A 14,003-nucleotide genomic window follows, 5' to 3' on the forward strand; every position below is an offset into this window, starting at 1 on the left:
GCACCCCTGGGGTTGGGGATTTAGCTCAGTGGTAGAGCACTCGCCTGGGTTTGGTCCTCAGCTCCAAAAAAAAAAAAAAAAAAAAAAAAAAAAGAGCTCCCGACTGCTCTTCCAGAGGTCCTGAGTTCAATTCCCAGCAACCACATGGTGGCTCACAACCATCTGTAAAGAGATCTGATGCCCTCTTCTGGTGTGTCTGAAGACAGCTACAGTGTACTTATATATAATAAATGAATAAATCTTAAAAAAAAAAAAAGAATGACCTTGTTGGAGGAGGTGTGTCACTTGGGGATGGGCTTTGAGGTTTGAAAAGCCCACACCAAGCCCAAAGTCCTTCTGCATGCTCCCTGGGATCAGGAAGCAGCTCTTAGCTCCGTACTTGTGTGCTTGCTGTGAGGATAAAGGGCTAATCCTCTGAAACCATAAACAAGCCCCCAATTAAATAAATGGTTTCCTTTATAAGAGCTGCCTTGGACACGGTGTCTCTTCACAGCAATGGAACTAAGAGAGCCCTAATAATCACACTAATAGATTATATCCGGAGAGCCCTAATAATCACACTAATAGATTATATCCGGAGAGCCCTAATAATCACACTAATAGATTATATCTGGAGAACGCCTGGGCTGCATCTTCCTTGGTAGAGGAGGAGCATGCTCCTGAGCCTGACTCTGGCTCACAGCAGGGCAACTCAGCGCTGTTAGGAACACGGTTGATGGCGTGGAGGTAAGCTCACTGGACACAATCTCTCCCTTTGAGGAGCCGTCTACAAGGGAGGTGAGACGGTACACTGGGCTGAGGACCAGGAGGCATTACACTGTGGCAGTGACGATGGCCACACATAAGTAAGGCACAAGTTAAACTCCGTAGGTCGAGGGTATAACATGTCGTTAGCAAGACAGCCCACGCCTGAAAGGAGATGAAGTTCACAGGGAGAGCTGGGAGAAGAAGGGCGTTTCAGGAAACATATACTCAAGTCCTCTAGGAAGACAACCCTAAACCACTGAGGGAACACTCCCGAGCAGAAAGCGGGACTGTGGTGAATCTGAGAGAAAGACTGGTCATCTTTCCTGGACGAACCCTTCAAACTACAAGAACATTAGAGAAAATTAGCTTTATTCATGTAATATAGAAAAGGTGATGGTGGTATAGAGTTCGCCAAACGTTTTCCTCTCTGAGCTTCAGAAGAGCTTGACATACAAACATAACAAAGCACGGTCCACCACGTGTCTCCTGGCCTCATCAGTTTTTCTCAATTCTGACCACACCTCTGTCCTTGCAGTCTGTAAATTTTAACAGGAAGCTGCTTCATTTGGATATAGTGGTCAGTTCACACAGCACAATACTGAAGTGGAGGGAAAATGATGGTAAACATAGCCAAAAATATTTTCTACCAGTATGACTTTATCATTATATTTTTATATTAAAATACATTCTGTGTTAAAAAAGTATTTGTATTCACTTAAGTTCTAAATTTGTTGTACTAAATTTGACATCATATAATCCCATATCAATATACACATGACTCTATATTAGGCTTTCAATATGAATGATTTCCACAATAAAAACAAAAGGAACAGAGGTAACAGAAAACCCATCTGAGAAGGTGGGAGGGAGACCGTCTATTCTACATAAAAGCATTCCGTGTGAACTCAACATACACTCACTTGGAGATACAGTCATGATCCAGAGACCACAGCCTCAAGCCACATGGTGGGGCTGAAGCTGGCCCTCCTAGTCTAAGCTGGGTAATTCTAGATCTGGTTGCTTGTTTGTTTGAGACATGGATTCTCTGTGTAGTCCTGGCTGTCCTGGAACTCACTCTGTAAACCAGGCTGGCCTCAGACTCACAGAGATCCACCCGCCTGTCTCCCGAGTGAGGGGCTAGAGGCACGGTCACCACCACCTGGCTTAGGTCTAGTTCTTAAATAGTGTTCCAATCACTCATTTATTGTTGGCATTATTACTGTTAATTAGTTTGAGTGTTAATTGATCTTTTTGAGAGAAGTCTTATCCTGTGGTCACTGCTGCTCTGTAGACCAGGCTGGTTGAAACTTTGACCATCATCCTGTCTCAGTCTCCTCAGGTGAGTGCCACCCTTCTCTAATTGTTGATGTTGCTTGAGAAATGCAACAAAGTTTGATACTCCCACTGCATAAGGCAGGATTTCACATAGAAGTGGGATGTGGTGTAAGCGTGGACACTTTGATGTCTCTCAAAAGTAGAACATATGGACCGTTAGAGGGAATCCCTCAGCTTCACAGCAGTGGACTGCTTAGTACACTTGGATCTTTGGCACTTTACTGAAATGCCTGGCAAGAGTTCTGACAGTTCCATGGTTTAGAAAGTGGAAACCAAACCAAACCAAAATTACCAAGAATGTTAAGTTTCAGTCGCTCCTGAAATTAGAACAATGACAGGATGTCTAAGTGCACTTGTGCCTTAAGTTTCACTTTTGTCCCCAAAGCAAGGAAACATAAGTGTTACATTCAGGTGCTCAGTGTCTAGAAGAGCAGCTCACAGGAAACTGGTCTTTAATTGGATGCTTGAGTTCCTTCCCAAGTTCTTGGCTTGCTTAGAAGACGGATCCACTCTGACACTTTCCTGATTGCCCTTTACAGCAGCCTCCAGCCGGGCTTTCAGGGCCGGGGAAGAGGCCATGACATTCTTAAACACGGAGGAATACCGAGGCCCAATCTGCATGAGAGTTTGCAAAGCAAAGTCGTGCAGACTTCTCGTTACTGAAGTTGCTGATCCCAGAGCATTCTCGTCCAAAAGGAAGGAAATGAGGATGGGCAGAAGGCAGGCCACCAGCTGAGCACCTGCGGTGAGAAAGGGCAGGTTCAGGGAGGAAGGAGCTTCAAGTAAACTCTTCACCGTCATCTCTTCTCACATTCTATTACGTTCTGTGCGTGTGTGTGTGTGCGTGCATGCATGTGTGTGTCTACATCCAGAGCCCACGTGTGGGCTAGGCTGGACAGGAAGCCCCAGGGATCACTTGTTTCTGACTCCTTGGCAGTGGGACAAGCAAGCATCACCTCCACACCACCCAGTTTTGTTTTGTTTTGTTTTTTAAGGCTAGTTCCAGCCACAAATTCACTGAGGGGGACATTAAAACTTGTTATTCTCCTGTCTCCACCTCCTGAATGCTGGGATTACAGGTTCTGAATGACCAAACTCAGGTCCTAGTACTTCCAAGGCAAGACGTTTATTGACTGAGCTATCTCTCCAGTTCTCTCTCTCTCTCTCTCTCTCTCTCTCTCTCTCTCTCTCTTAAAAGTATTTATTTATTTTTTCTATTCTTTTTTTTTTTCCGGAGCTGGGGATCGAACCCAGGGCCTTGCGCTTGCTAGGCAAGCGCTCTACCACTGAGCCAAATCCCCAACCCAAGTATTTATTTATTTTACGTATATGAATACACTGTAGCTGTCTTCAGACACACCAGAAGAGGGCACCAGATCTCATTACAGATGGTTGTGAACCACCATGTGGTTGCTGGGATTTGAACTCAGGACTTCAGAAAGAGCAGCCAGTGCTCTTAACCATGGAGCCATCTCTCCAGTCCCCAGTTCTCCTTTTCTTTCCTGCTTTTCAAGACAAGATTTATCTGGACAATAGCCCTGTTTGCCCTCAAACTCACACAGATTCCACCTGTCTCTGCCTCTTGAGTCCTGGGATTAAAGGAATGTGCCACCTCCCCAAGCCCTCTCCCCTCTTTTAAAAAAGATTTATTTATTCCTATGTATACAGTGTTCTGCCTACATGTATGCCTGCACACCAGAAAAGGGCACCCACATTTCATTACAGGTGGTTGTGAGCTATCATGTGGTTGCTGGGATTTGAACTCAGGACCTCTGGAAGAGTAGGCAGTACTCTTAACCACTGAGCCATCTCTCCAACTCCCCTTTTCTTTTCTTTAAAAAAAATTAATTTAAAAAATATATATGTCTACTATAGTTATTTCACTTCTCCCTTCTCCTTCTAACCCGTCCCATGTTCCCCACTCTTTCTCAAATTCATGGCCTCTTTTTTTTTTAATTGGTGTGTGTAACTACAAAAATACATATATAAATACAAGCTGCTAAGTCAGTTAAGTTTGAGAGCTGACCACTTGCTATTGCATCACTAAGCACAGGCTCCTCTCTGGGAAGACCAAGTGACCTTTCTCAGCAGCTGTTAATCCTGTAGCTCTCGTCTAGGGTTGAACAGTCCCACTGTGTTGCCCGGGTGGGCCTCAGACTCCTGGTGATATCTAGTCTCCATGGCAGGAATGCTGGACTACGGAAGTGTCTGCCAACCCAGCGACCTTTTTTGCTTGCTTGTTGTTGATGAGACAGGGTCCTGACAAACTCTTAGCCCTAAGAGACCCTGCTGCCCCAGGTGCTTGAGAACCAGCCATTGTGGCCCCTCCTAAGGGCCTTCTGAAGAAAGGGAAATGGACACCATGTAACTACAGACACTGGAGAGAGCCGGGCTCAGTGCTGACACTCACGGTGCTCTTCGTCCGCAACGGTGACCAAAGCTTCTAGGAGCTTTATTCCTTCCTGACAGAGCTGCAGCTCGGCAGCATCTCCAGGCCTCCTCCTGTCCATTTCCTGCAGTTTCTCCACAATGGAAGACGCTAAGGAGTAAATGTACGGGTAGGAAATGGCCGGCTTTGGATACTGAAAAATGGAGTGTAGGAGCTGACAGGTCTTCATTTGTACCTAACCAGGCAAGATGAGAAGATAGTGTAAATTTAAAAAAGCTAGAACAGAGAGACACAAAGAACAAATGCTCTCGCAAACTCTTTGCGTTAAAGTGGCAAAAGTTTATATTATCCTAGTTCTCTTTAGTTTTGGAAGTGCTAGGACCATTATATAAAAACAGTGGCGGCAGTGGCCGTGCAGTGTGGAGCAGCACAGAGGAGCTCAGTGCAGAGGGAGGGGCTCACCCTCTAGCTCACTTCCTCAGGTGTCTCTGGACTGTGTAAAACATGCAGTCTCAGTAAAAACGAACACAGTAAGTGTTTTACAGCAAAATTCTACACATTTGATTCATGTCATGGTCCAAATGTTTTAAGGCCCACACTAAGATGTGCCATGACTTGTCACAGCTTCCACTTGGAGCCTGCTACAACTTGGGCAGGTAGCCAGTGACAAACTGGACATAAGAATAAAGGAAAACAGCTACACACTCATCCATACATCGCCTCCTTAAATTCTAGGCGTATTCTGAGCATTAGTATTATTTTTCCTCTGAGAAAATTTGGTTCCAATGTCTTTGCTAGGAAGAAGTATTTCTGAGTATGGGCTCCAAATCATTTCATAACACATGAAAAAACAAACATTTAATCTGGCCTAACCTAATCTATTATTCCTTATTGCATTTTTTCTTTAAAGATGATGCACAAATTATCATAAAAATCCTGTGTTGTATCAATGATTTTGTTTTAATACATTATGTGTATGTGTATGCTTCTGGGTGTGATACGGGTACTTGATTGCAGTGTGTACAGAGACTGAAGGTCCAGGCGGCTGCAAACTATCCAATTAGAATGCTGGAAGCTGAGCTTTGGCCCTCTGGTAGGAGGCGCTGGTAACTGCCAAACCCATCTCTCCAGTTCTGTGGTTTTGGTTTTCTGTTTTCACTATGTAGTCTTGGTTGACCTGAAACACATTATGTAGATGAGCTAGCCTTGGATAATGGGCATTTCTCCTATCTTCGCATTCCCAGTGCTGGGATTAGTTAACCACACTACTCTGGAGCGTTACGCCAATATTAAAGTGCTCTCACTTAAACATACAGTACTGTTTTACCTTTGTGGTCTTGGATTTAGTCTCATGCAGCTTAGGATGGCCTTAGCTCAGCCGCTCGGGATCTCCATCTCTAGCCCCAGTGCAGTGCTGACATTGCAGATGACACTGCCATGCTAGGTTTGTGCAGTCCTGGGCATCGAGCCTGGGGCCCTGTGTGTGCAGGTGTGCACACTGCCCACTGAACCACACTCTAGTCCCTAGATACTTTTTGTCATAGAAATCGAGATCACAAAGAAGTACAGTGTGTATCATAAAGGCAACATGTCTCAACAGATCTCTACTGCAAATAGCTCTCTGCTAAAAGACATTTACCACAGAATCTTTGCTCTCCAGGGCAGCCTTAAATTTTTCAATGCAGCGATTCTGAAGGCAGGGGACGGCTGTCACTTCTGGACTGGTAGATAAAATAAATACTGTGATGGCAGTAAGCAAGCTGATTTCATCAAGCTCTTGATGTGCTCCATCTACTGCGGAGAAACGACAGTTAGGAGGCTCACATTTACTGTGTCACATGTCTGTGTGACGCTGTCTTTAGTTTGGTTAGCAACATTTTTTCCTTGCAGACACACTGACTCTTCAGAACCCCAGAGGGCAGCTGGACAGTGGTGGTCCATGTCTGGGTGCTCAAAGTCCCATGAGTGCTAGTCCACTCCCACCACACACACACCCGAGAGACTGAGCCTTGCACGGACCAGGCAAGCACTCCACCATTGAGCTCCATCTCCATTTTTCCAAGGACTAGTTAGAATAAATATTCTAACTAAATACTCCTAATGAAGTATTAAAGTAGCCATGAAAACCCAGTAATTTAGAAAGGGTGATGCTGGGCAGTGGTGGCCCATGGTTTTAATCCCAGCACTTGGTTGGCAGAGGCAGGTGGATCTCTGTGAGCTGGAGGCCAGCCTGGTCTACAGAGTTCCAGGACAGCCAAGGCTACACAGATAAACCATGTCTTAAAAACAGACAGACACATCCAGAGACTGCCACACCTGGGGGTCTATCCCACAGGCAGTCACCAAACCCAGTCACTATTGCTGATGCCAAGAGCTACTTGCTGACAGGAGCAGATATGGGTGTCTCCTGAGAGGCTCTGCCAGAGCCCCACTGATACAGATGAGGATGGCTGCAGCTAACCATTGGACTGAACAAGGGGACCCCAATGGAGGAGTTAGAGAAAAGACTGAAGGGGCTGAAGGGGTTTGCAACACCATAGGAAGAACAACAATATCAACCAACCAGACCCCACCAGAGCTCCCAGGGACTAAAACACCAACCACGAGTTTACATGGAGGGACCCATGGCTCCAGCTGCAGAGGATGGCATTGTCTGGCATCAATGAGGGGAGAGGCCCTCGGTCCCGTGAAAGCTTGTTTCCCAGTGTAGGGGAATGCCAGGAAGATGAGCTGGGAGTGGGTGGGTGGGAGTGGGAGCATCCTTATAGAAGCAGGGGGAGGGAGGAAAGGGGATAACATTTGAAATATAAATACATAAAATATCCAAGAAAAATAAAATCATTAAAAAAAAAGAAGAGAAGCTGAAAAAGTAAAAATCAACTTTTAAAACTAAACAGAAGTTTTGGACTTTACATTAGAGCCAAAATTGGATCTAAAGCTAGTTCTGTTTATCAAAGTAACTTTTTCACTAGAATTTGCTATCTAGTGTTTGAAAAATCTCCCTAATTTATGTATTCTGATTTAAAAGTGCAAAAAACCAGATAGACTGACAAAACAAAATGAGAAAAAGTGGTAAACTTGATTCATTAAATTAAATTAAGCTTTAATTAATTGATTAATTAATTAATTAATTAAAAAAATAGTTTCTTGGGTTTTTGGCCAAGATCAAGTGTTGTGGTTGGTTTAAAACCCAAAACAAAACAAACAAAAAATCTTCCAGAATTTCAAATAGCCTAGGCTGACCTCCAACTTGCTGTGTGGCTGTAGATGGCCTTTCCTTGCCTGCAGCTCCTGAGTGCTGGGCTTGCAGGCTGAGCTACCGTGCCAAGTGTATGAGTGCTGGGGCGGAAAGCAGGGCTTTGTGCATGGTAGACAAGTACTGATCAGCTACAACCTAGCCCACTAAATGGTTGTTATTTACAAACAAATGTCACGCATAAACAGTAGCACCAGTTAAAGCAATTCAATAAGTACTTAAACGACACATGTGCCAGTCAGCCCTCTTAGACAACCTCACTGTAACATGGGGATCAAATAAAGAATTTACAGCCAGCTAGTAACAAGGTCCATGCTTATCAAAACATTAGAGACACAGAGAGCAGCACATGGGCTCAAGTCTGTAACCCCAGCCCTTGGGAGGCTGGGCAGGAGAATGGAATGCCAGGCAATCCTCTGCCACAGACTCACCATCAGCTGGGGCTACTCGAGACCCTACCTCAGGGGAAAAATCACTCAAAACGCCAGACAGTGAGCCAGGGTGACTGACACTGGGTGGATGGAGAACTTCGAGGGCTGACACCTGAGAGGAGATGACATGGGGAAAGGGCATCTTATGGATGAGTGGAATCTAATAGAGACCATGTCTGCGTTTTCTCAGGTGAGCTGGACATGTTAAAGTGAGCCACACAGCAGTGCCCTGACTGCTCTGTGGTGCTTGGACACTGCACCCCAGCAGCCACACTGTCTGACTGAGTAAGAAACAGAAATCTGGTCATTTGCCCAAGCCACACCAAGTCAGTAAGGGGACGGTGTGACACAGGCATGCACCCAGGGGTTCTCCTGCTTCACCCCAGCAAAGTTATTTCTAGTCATTCAGAGCAACTTGAAAGTGCAGCACAGACAGCTGTTAGTTCAGTAGGAGCACCTTTAAAGTCATTAAGGTAAATGTCCCTTGCGCCTCCGCCCATTTCTCCTACAATCCCTCTACTGCCCTTTACATACAGAGGACAGACAGAAGAGAAGTCTGCTTGGCAGTAGGAGTCTTATGCGGCTCATGCAGGCCCCGTGCCAACAGCTGTCTGAGAGTCATCCTGGAATCAAACCCTCTAGTTGTAGCCCTGGCCAACGTCCTAGCAACTTCATGAGAGGCTCAGGCCTTTTCTTGAGATAGGGCCTGGCTTGGCTAGGCCAGCCCTGAACTCACTGTGTAACTAAGGATGGCCTTGACCTCCGATATCCTTGTTTCTATTGCCAAGTGTTGGGATGACTGGCAGCATCAGGCCAAGCTGGGAGCAAGCGGTCCCTCTGCAAACATCTTACTTTCCTGACCAGCTCCTACTGATTTACGGTAACAGTCAAACCTCTCTGTCCTGGCTGATACACAGATGCACCCAAACACTGTTGCGGGTCTGGGATAAAAGGAGGATTTGTTATGATGGAGAATTCCCCTCTTACACTGGCAGAGGTTAACACATTCAAATGTGCTGGAAATGTATTCCAATGTGCTGTTCTCATCACCGTAATTCCAATCCCGCCATTCTTTACTGCCTTTTCTCTCTTAAATATGGACTCTCTCTTAAATACGGTCTCTTCTACGAGACTACCAAATATGATCAACAGAATAGCTTAGCCAAAAACCAGGAACAGAGACAGAAGCACCACGCCTCTACCTTCGACCCGCCGGTCTCACTGACCTGGGCTCCAGCAGTCAAGCACAGTTGCCAATGCACTTTGGAGGAGGCTGGTCCAAGCTTCGTGGCTCTTTTCTGCCCGGGCCATGGGGGATGTCAAGATTCCTTTCAGAGCGTGCAGGGAGGCTGTGACTGTGGAGGACAACTGCCCCCCAGGTAACTTCACAGCAGTTTCCCGGAGGACTCCAATGGCAAGGTACAATATGGTAGGGAGAACTGAGACGCTCCCTGCAAGGTAAGGTGAAAACTGTGAGCATGCATGCTTTCTAAAGTCGTCAAGGGAAGATGCCTCGTCAGTGAAGGGCACCCACTGCTCGTGCAGAAGACTTCCAGCACGTGCCAAGCCTCCTCACTCCCTCATACAGGGGGCTACAAGTGTGTGCTGCTGTGCCCAGCTTTGTAAAACATGGTTCTTGGGCTCCAACTCAGGCCTCTCTGCTTGCAGGGCAATCCAACCAATGGATCACCAAAGCAACTTCCCCATCAATTAAGATTTTTACAGTTGGATCAAATTCTGACAGTTGTAACTGGAAATGTTACTTTGGTTGTATCGCTTAGTATCAAGCTTTTGATACTAATACCTATTAGTATAATAACTATTAATCTTTCTTTTTTAAAAATAAGGTCTCAGTACATATTACATACCTGGCTGTCCAGAACTCACTCTGTGGACCCGGCTGGCCTCGACTGCAGAGATCTATCTATCTGCCTTTGTCCTCTAAGTCTTGGGGTAAAGTGTGTCACCATGCTCAGCTCAGCTTTCCTATCTTATCTGTTATAGTCTTTGTTGCCTTTGAGGCAGGGGCTCACTGTGTATCCAGGGTGGGTGAACTCCTGATTCTTCTGCCTCAGACTCTGGAAGGCTGGCGTGACAGGCATGCATCTCCAAGTCTAGTCCTATCTCCCCACTTTGAGGTATACAGTCTGGTAGCTCTAAGTATATTCACAATGTGATGTGGGTATTGTTACTATTCAATTTATTTCAAATATGTTTATAAGACCTTTTGGGGACTGAACCTAGGGCTTTACTCTTGGTAGATAAGCACGTTCTACTACTGAGCTATATACTTGTACCTTTCCCCCTTCTCTTTTATTTTGAATTTTGAGATAGGGTTTCACTAAATTGCCTAGGCTGGACTTGAATTCATATATTCCTATCTTAAAGTCCTGAGTAGCTGGGATTACAGGTATGCATGTCCATAGCTAGTCTGCAGTCTTTCCACTTTTTGTTTTTGTTTGTGTGTACAGTATATGTGAACACTGGGAGTGCAGGTTGACACTGGATTGTCTGGGATAGGGTCTGTCACTGAACCCAGACATCACTAACTGTCTAGACTGGTGACTTCCAGGGAGCTAACTGTCTCCTTTCCGACCCTACGCTAAGAGTTAAAGAAATATGCCACAATTCCTGGCTTCGGAGTGGGCACTGGGATCCCAACTCAGATCTTCACATTTTAGTGATAGGCACTTTACTTAACATTATAATTTATTTTATATTAAGTCATTTCCAAGGAATTTATAGAAAGCCACTTATGATAAAGTTTTCATGGAGCCTGTAGAGATGGCTCAGTGGTTAAGAGCAATTTGCTGCTTTTCCAGACCTGACTTTGGTTCTCAGCACCCACGTTGGGAGACTCACATTTGCCTGTAACTCTAGCTCCAGGGGTCTGACATGTCTGGCTACAGACGTGGTTAAAAATAAATCTTAATAAAAAGTTTTCATAGAGCCTGGTATAATGGGGATACATATGTTGGAGTATACATATGATCCAAGAATCTGGGAGGCTGAGGCAGAGGGATCTCAGGTTGGAGACATTTTAGGTTACACAGTAATACCTGTCAAAACAACCAAACCAAAGCAACAAGAAACAAACAAACAAAAAAAGAAATAAAATTTTCATGGCCGCTAAAGAGCTGAAATGAGTTATAAGCAGGCACACCTGGTGGCACAGGCTCCTTGAGTCTAAGGAAGCAGAATCATTCTGTAGCCCGTGCTCCAGGTGAAGTTCAAGACCATCGTGATCAAGCTAGTGAGCTCCTGTCTCAAAACACAAGTTAAAAAAAGGGGGTGTGGAAGGAACCGGGGATACCTTCACTGGTCAGGTGCCTCAGTATCAGGAAAAAACAAAGAATGTGGAGAGACTAAAATGGCAATTTATTTTCCCTGACTATTACTTGGTAAGACTCATATTTTTTTAACCCAATTCTCTAATAAATTAATTTTTGTGCTGCTCTTAGTATTAAAACAGCGTGTGTGAACAAAGGATTGTATTTTAATTCAAATTGAAGCTTGAAGTCATTAGGCTAGAAACAGTTTATAAAATGGCTGGGACATATTAAAACAAATATATGTTTACTGACTATGAAGTATCTATTAAGTCCTGGGTATTTATGTGCTAGTTCTTTAAAATAAAACCCTTTCCTATTTATTCTGTGTGGGCGCACATACACCACGGTGTGCAAATGGAGGTCAGACAACTCGTAGGCATCAGTTCTCGCCTTCTACCATGTTGGTTCTGGGATTGAACTCTGGGTGTCAAGCCTGGTGGAAAGCACCTTTACCAACGCTCTGTGACAGGACTGAAAACTATTTTTGGTGTGTTTGTGGTATATGCAGGCTGGTCAGTCACTGTGTGTGTGTGTGTGTGTGTGTGTGTGTGTGCGCGTGCACGTGCGCATGCGCGTGCCCAAGTATAAGTCAACCCTGGGTCTTCCTCTACGGCTCATCTTATTTTCTGTGACAGTCCCACTGGCCGGCCGGCTGCCTCAGGGACTCTGGAGACCTGACTGCTTTTGCCTCCTCCTCCCTTAGCCGCAGCACTGGAGTCACAGGCACACACCTGCATGCTCAGCTTTTATGTGGCTCTGGGCATCTACACTCCGAGGCCATGTTTGCGTGGCAGGAACTTTAACATAAAGCCATCTTCTGGGCTCCTGAGGCAGATTTTGTACAAAATACACATTTGAATTAGAATAAACCACAGCTCCACCCATATTTATGTCTTATACAATAGTTACACACCATGTATTTACATGACAGAGAAAGCTGCAGATCTTCATACAGAAAGAGTGTCTGTACACAGTCAAACAAGACTGAAGGTTTCCAGGGAACACTTTCTGATAAGGTGAGACTAGAGCTAACTCTGAAGGAAGAAAACATTAAAAAGCTGGCCAGTGCGGCTGGAACTAGAACAGACTTAGCCCCTAGAACCAGAACAGAGGCCTGCAGATCAGCCACCCACAGGATGCACCGCAGTGACGGAGCAAGAGAGGCTGCCTCCAAACAGAGCAGGAAGAACCGACTCCTGAAACGCTGTTCTCTGACTAACACACGCATGGTGGCAGAGTGGGTCTGCCTGACCTGGAATTGTGTGGCTTAAGCTCACAGAAAGCACGCACAACCGCAAACAACACGATCGTAGGAGCCTTCTGGGATGCAGTGGGTTCTGCAGCGCCTGGAGAGCCTAAGAGTAGATGGAGGAACTGATAGGTGTCATCATGACAATTTGTCATACAGAGGCAGAACTACCCATCAGGGTCTGTACACTGAAAACCTCCAAGCACTACTACTTGATTTAAAATACTGTCAGCTCGAGATTACATTTTAGAGAGATGGCCGGAAACACTCTCACATGCTCCAAACCTGGGTTCCATGCCTAGAACCGGAATAAGAAGCCAATCGCAGAAAGTGCACTTGTCTATCACATTTGCTGTCTTGTCTGTGTATTTTACTTCCACCTTTTTGGTGAAACAAATAATATTAGACTGTAAAACTAATCTTACAGGATTATAAAAAAATACTCGAATGGGAATATGGCCATATTCCGCCATCCCCTCCTCTAGGACAGTGTTTGCCACCTGGAGGTCGAGGCTCTGTGGATTACGTATCGGGTGTTTACATTATGGTTCACAGCAGTAGCAAAATTACAGTTATGAAGTAGCCATGCAACACTTTTACGGTTGGGGTCACCACAGCCTGGGAACGGTATCAGAGACTGAGCATTCGAAGGTTGAGAAGCACTGCTCGGGGGCCATCTGCACAGCACGCATACCTTCAGGAGAGCACACTGCAGGAAGTTCCGCCAGGATGACCAAGGCAGCGGCAACCAGCCGACTTCCCTCCTCTGACAGGGTCTTCGGCTTTGAAGCCTTATCCCTTGGGCCACTTGTCAGCTTAGGGTTTAGTTCGGGAAGTTGTCTAACGAGGATGCAGACACAGAGTTCTAGGGTTGCAAAGACCAAAGACTTTCCAGGTACAAGTCCTCCTGTGTCCTTTCCTTCACCAAACTCTGGAACGGTTTCCTTTTCAGAGGCTCCGTCGTCAACTAAAACACAGAGGAGGGAACAGAGATTAAGAAACACTTGCTGCTTGCTTGGCTTCAAGTAGGTGGGAGTTCAATTCATTTCTGGCACAGGCAATGAGTTTGGTGGCTGAAGTCTTAGGTGTGAGAGCTTAAGGAAAAAGCAGATCTCAAGCTCAAGTTGCTGTCTTACTATGAGTTCTCATTACAACAGGTTAAAGATAAAATTCTTTCAATCTTTTCAGCCTTAAAATAGTGCCTGATTAATCTCATGTCCTTGCTGTTATGAATGAGAATCTGACAGCAGCACCAACAGCAACT

At 45.3% G+C, this 14,003-nt stretch overlaps 1 protein-coding gene across 16 annotated transcripts in view; it reads right to left on the reverse strand.

The window, feature by feature from the left end:
- Positions 1-1,099: 1,099 nt before the first annotated feature.
- Heatr5a (HEAT repeat containing 5A) overlaps positions 1,100-14,003 on the reverse strand; it is a 97,982-nt gene continuing 85,078 nt past the window's right edge. For 11 of the 16 annotated variants that reach the window (XM_063262109.1, XM_039078140.1, XM_039078149.2 and 8 more), the window contains 5 exons: positions 13,434-13,706; positions 9,385-9,609; positions 6,111-6,265; positions 4,493-4,706; positions 1,100-2,822 (listed from right to left, as the gene is read on the reverse strand). In XM_063262109.1, coding sequence (XP_063118179.1) covers positions 2,518-2,822; positions 4,493-4,706; positions 6,111-6,265; positions 9,385-9,609; positions 13,434-13,706 — 1,172 coding nt within the window. In that variant the 3' untranslated portion in view covers positions 1,100-2,517. The other 5 variants (XM_063262110.1, XM_063262108.1, XM_039078145.2 and 2 more) reach the window with 3 other exon arrangements.

Source organism: Rattus norvegicus, chromosome 6, assembly GCF_036323735.1.
Source record: "Rattus norvegicus strain BN/NHsdMcwi chromosome 6, GRCr8, whole genome shotgun sequence".
In the NCBI taxonomy this organism is placed as follows: domain Eukaryota; kingdom Metazoa; phylum Chordata; class Mammalia; order Rodentia; family Muridae; genus Rattus; species Rattus norvegicus.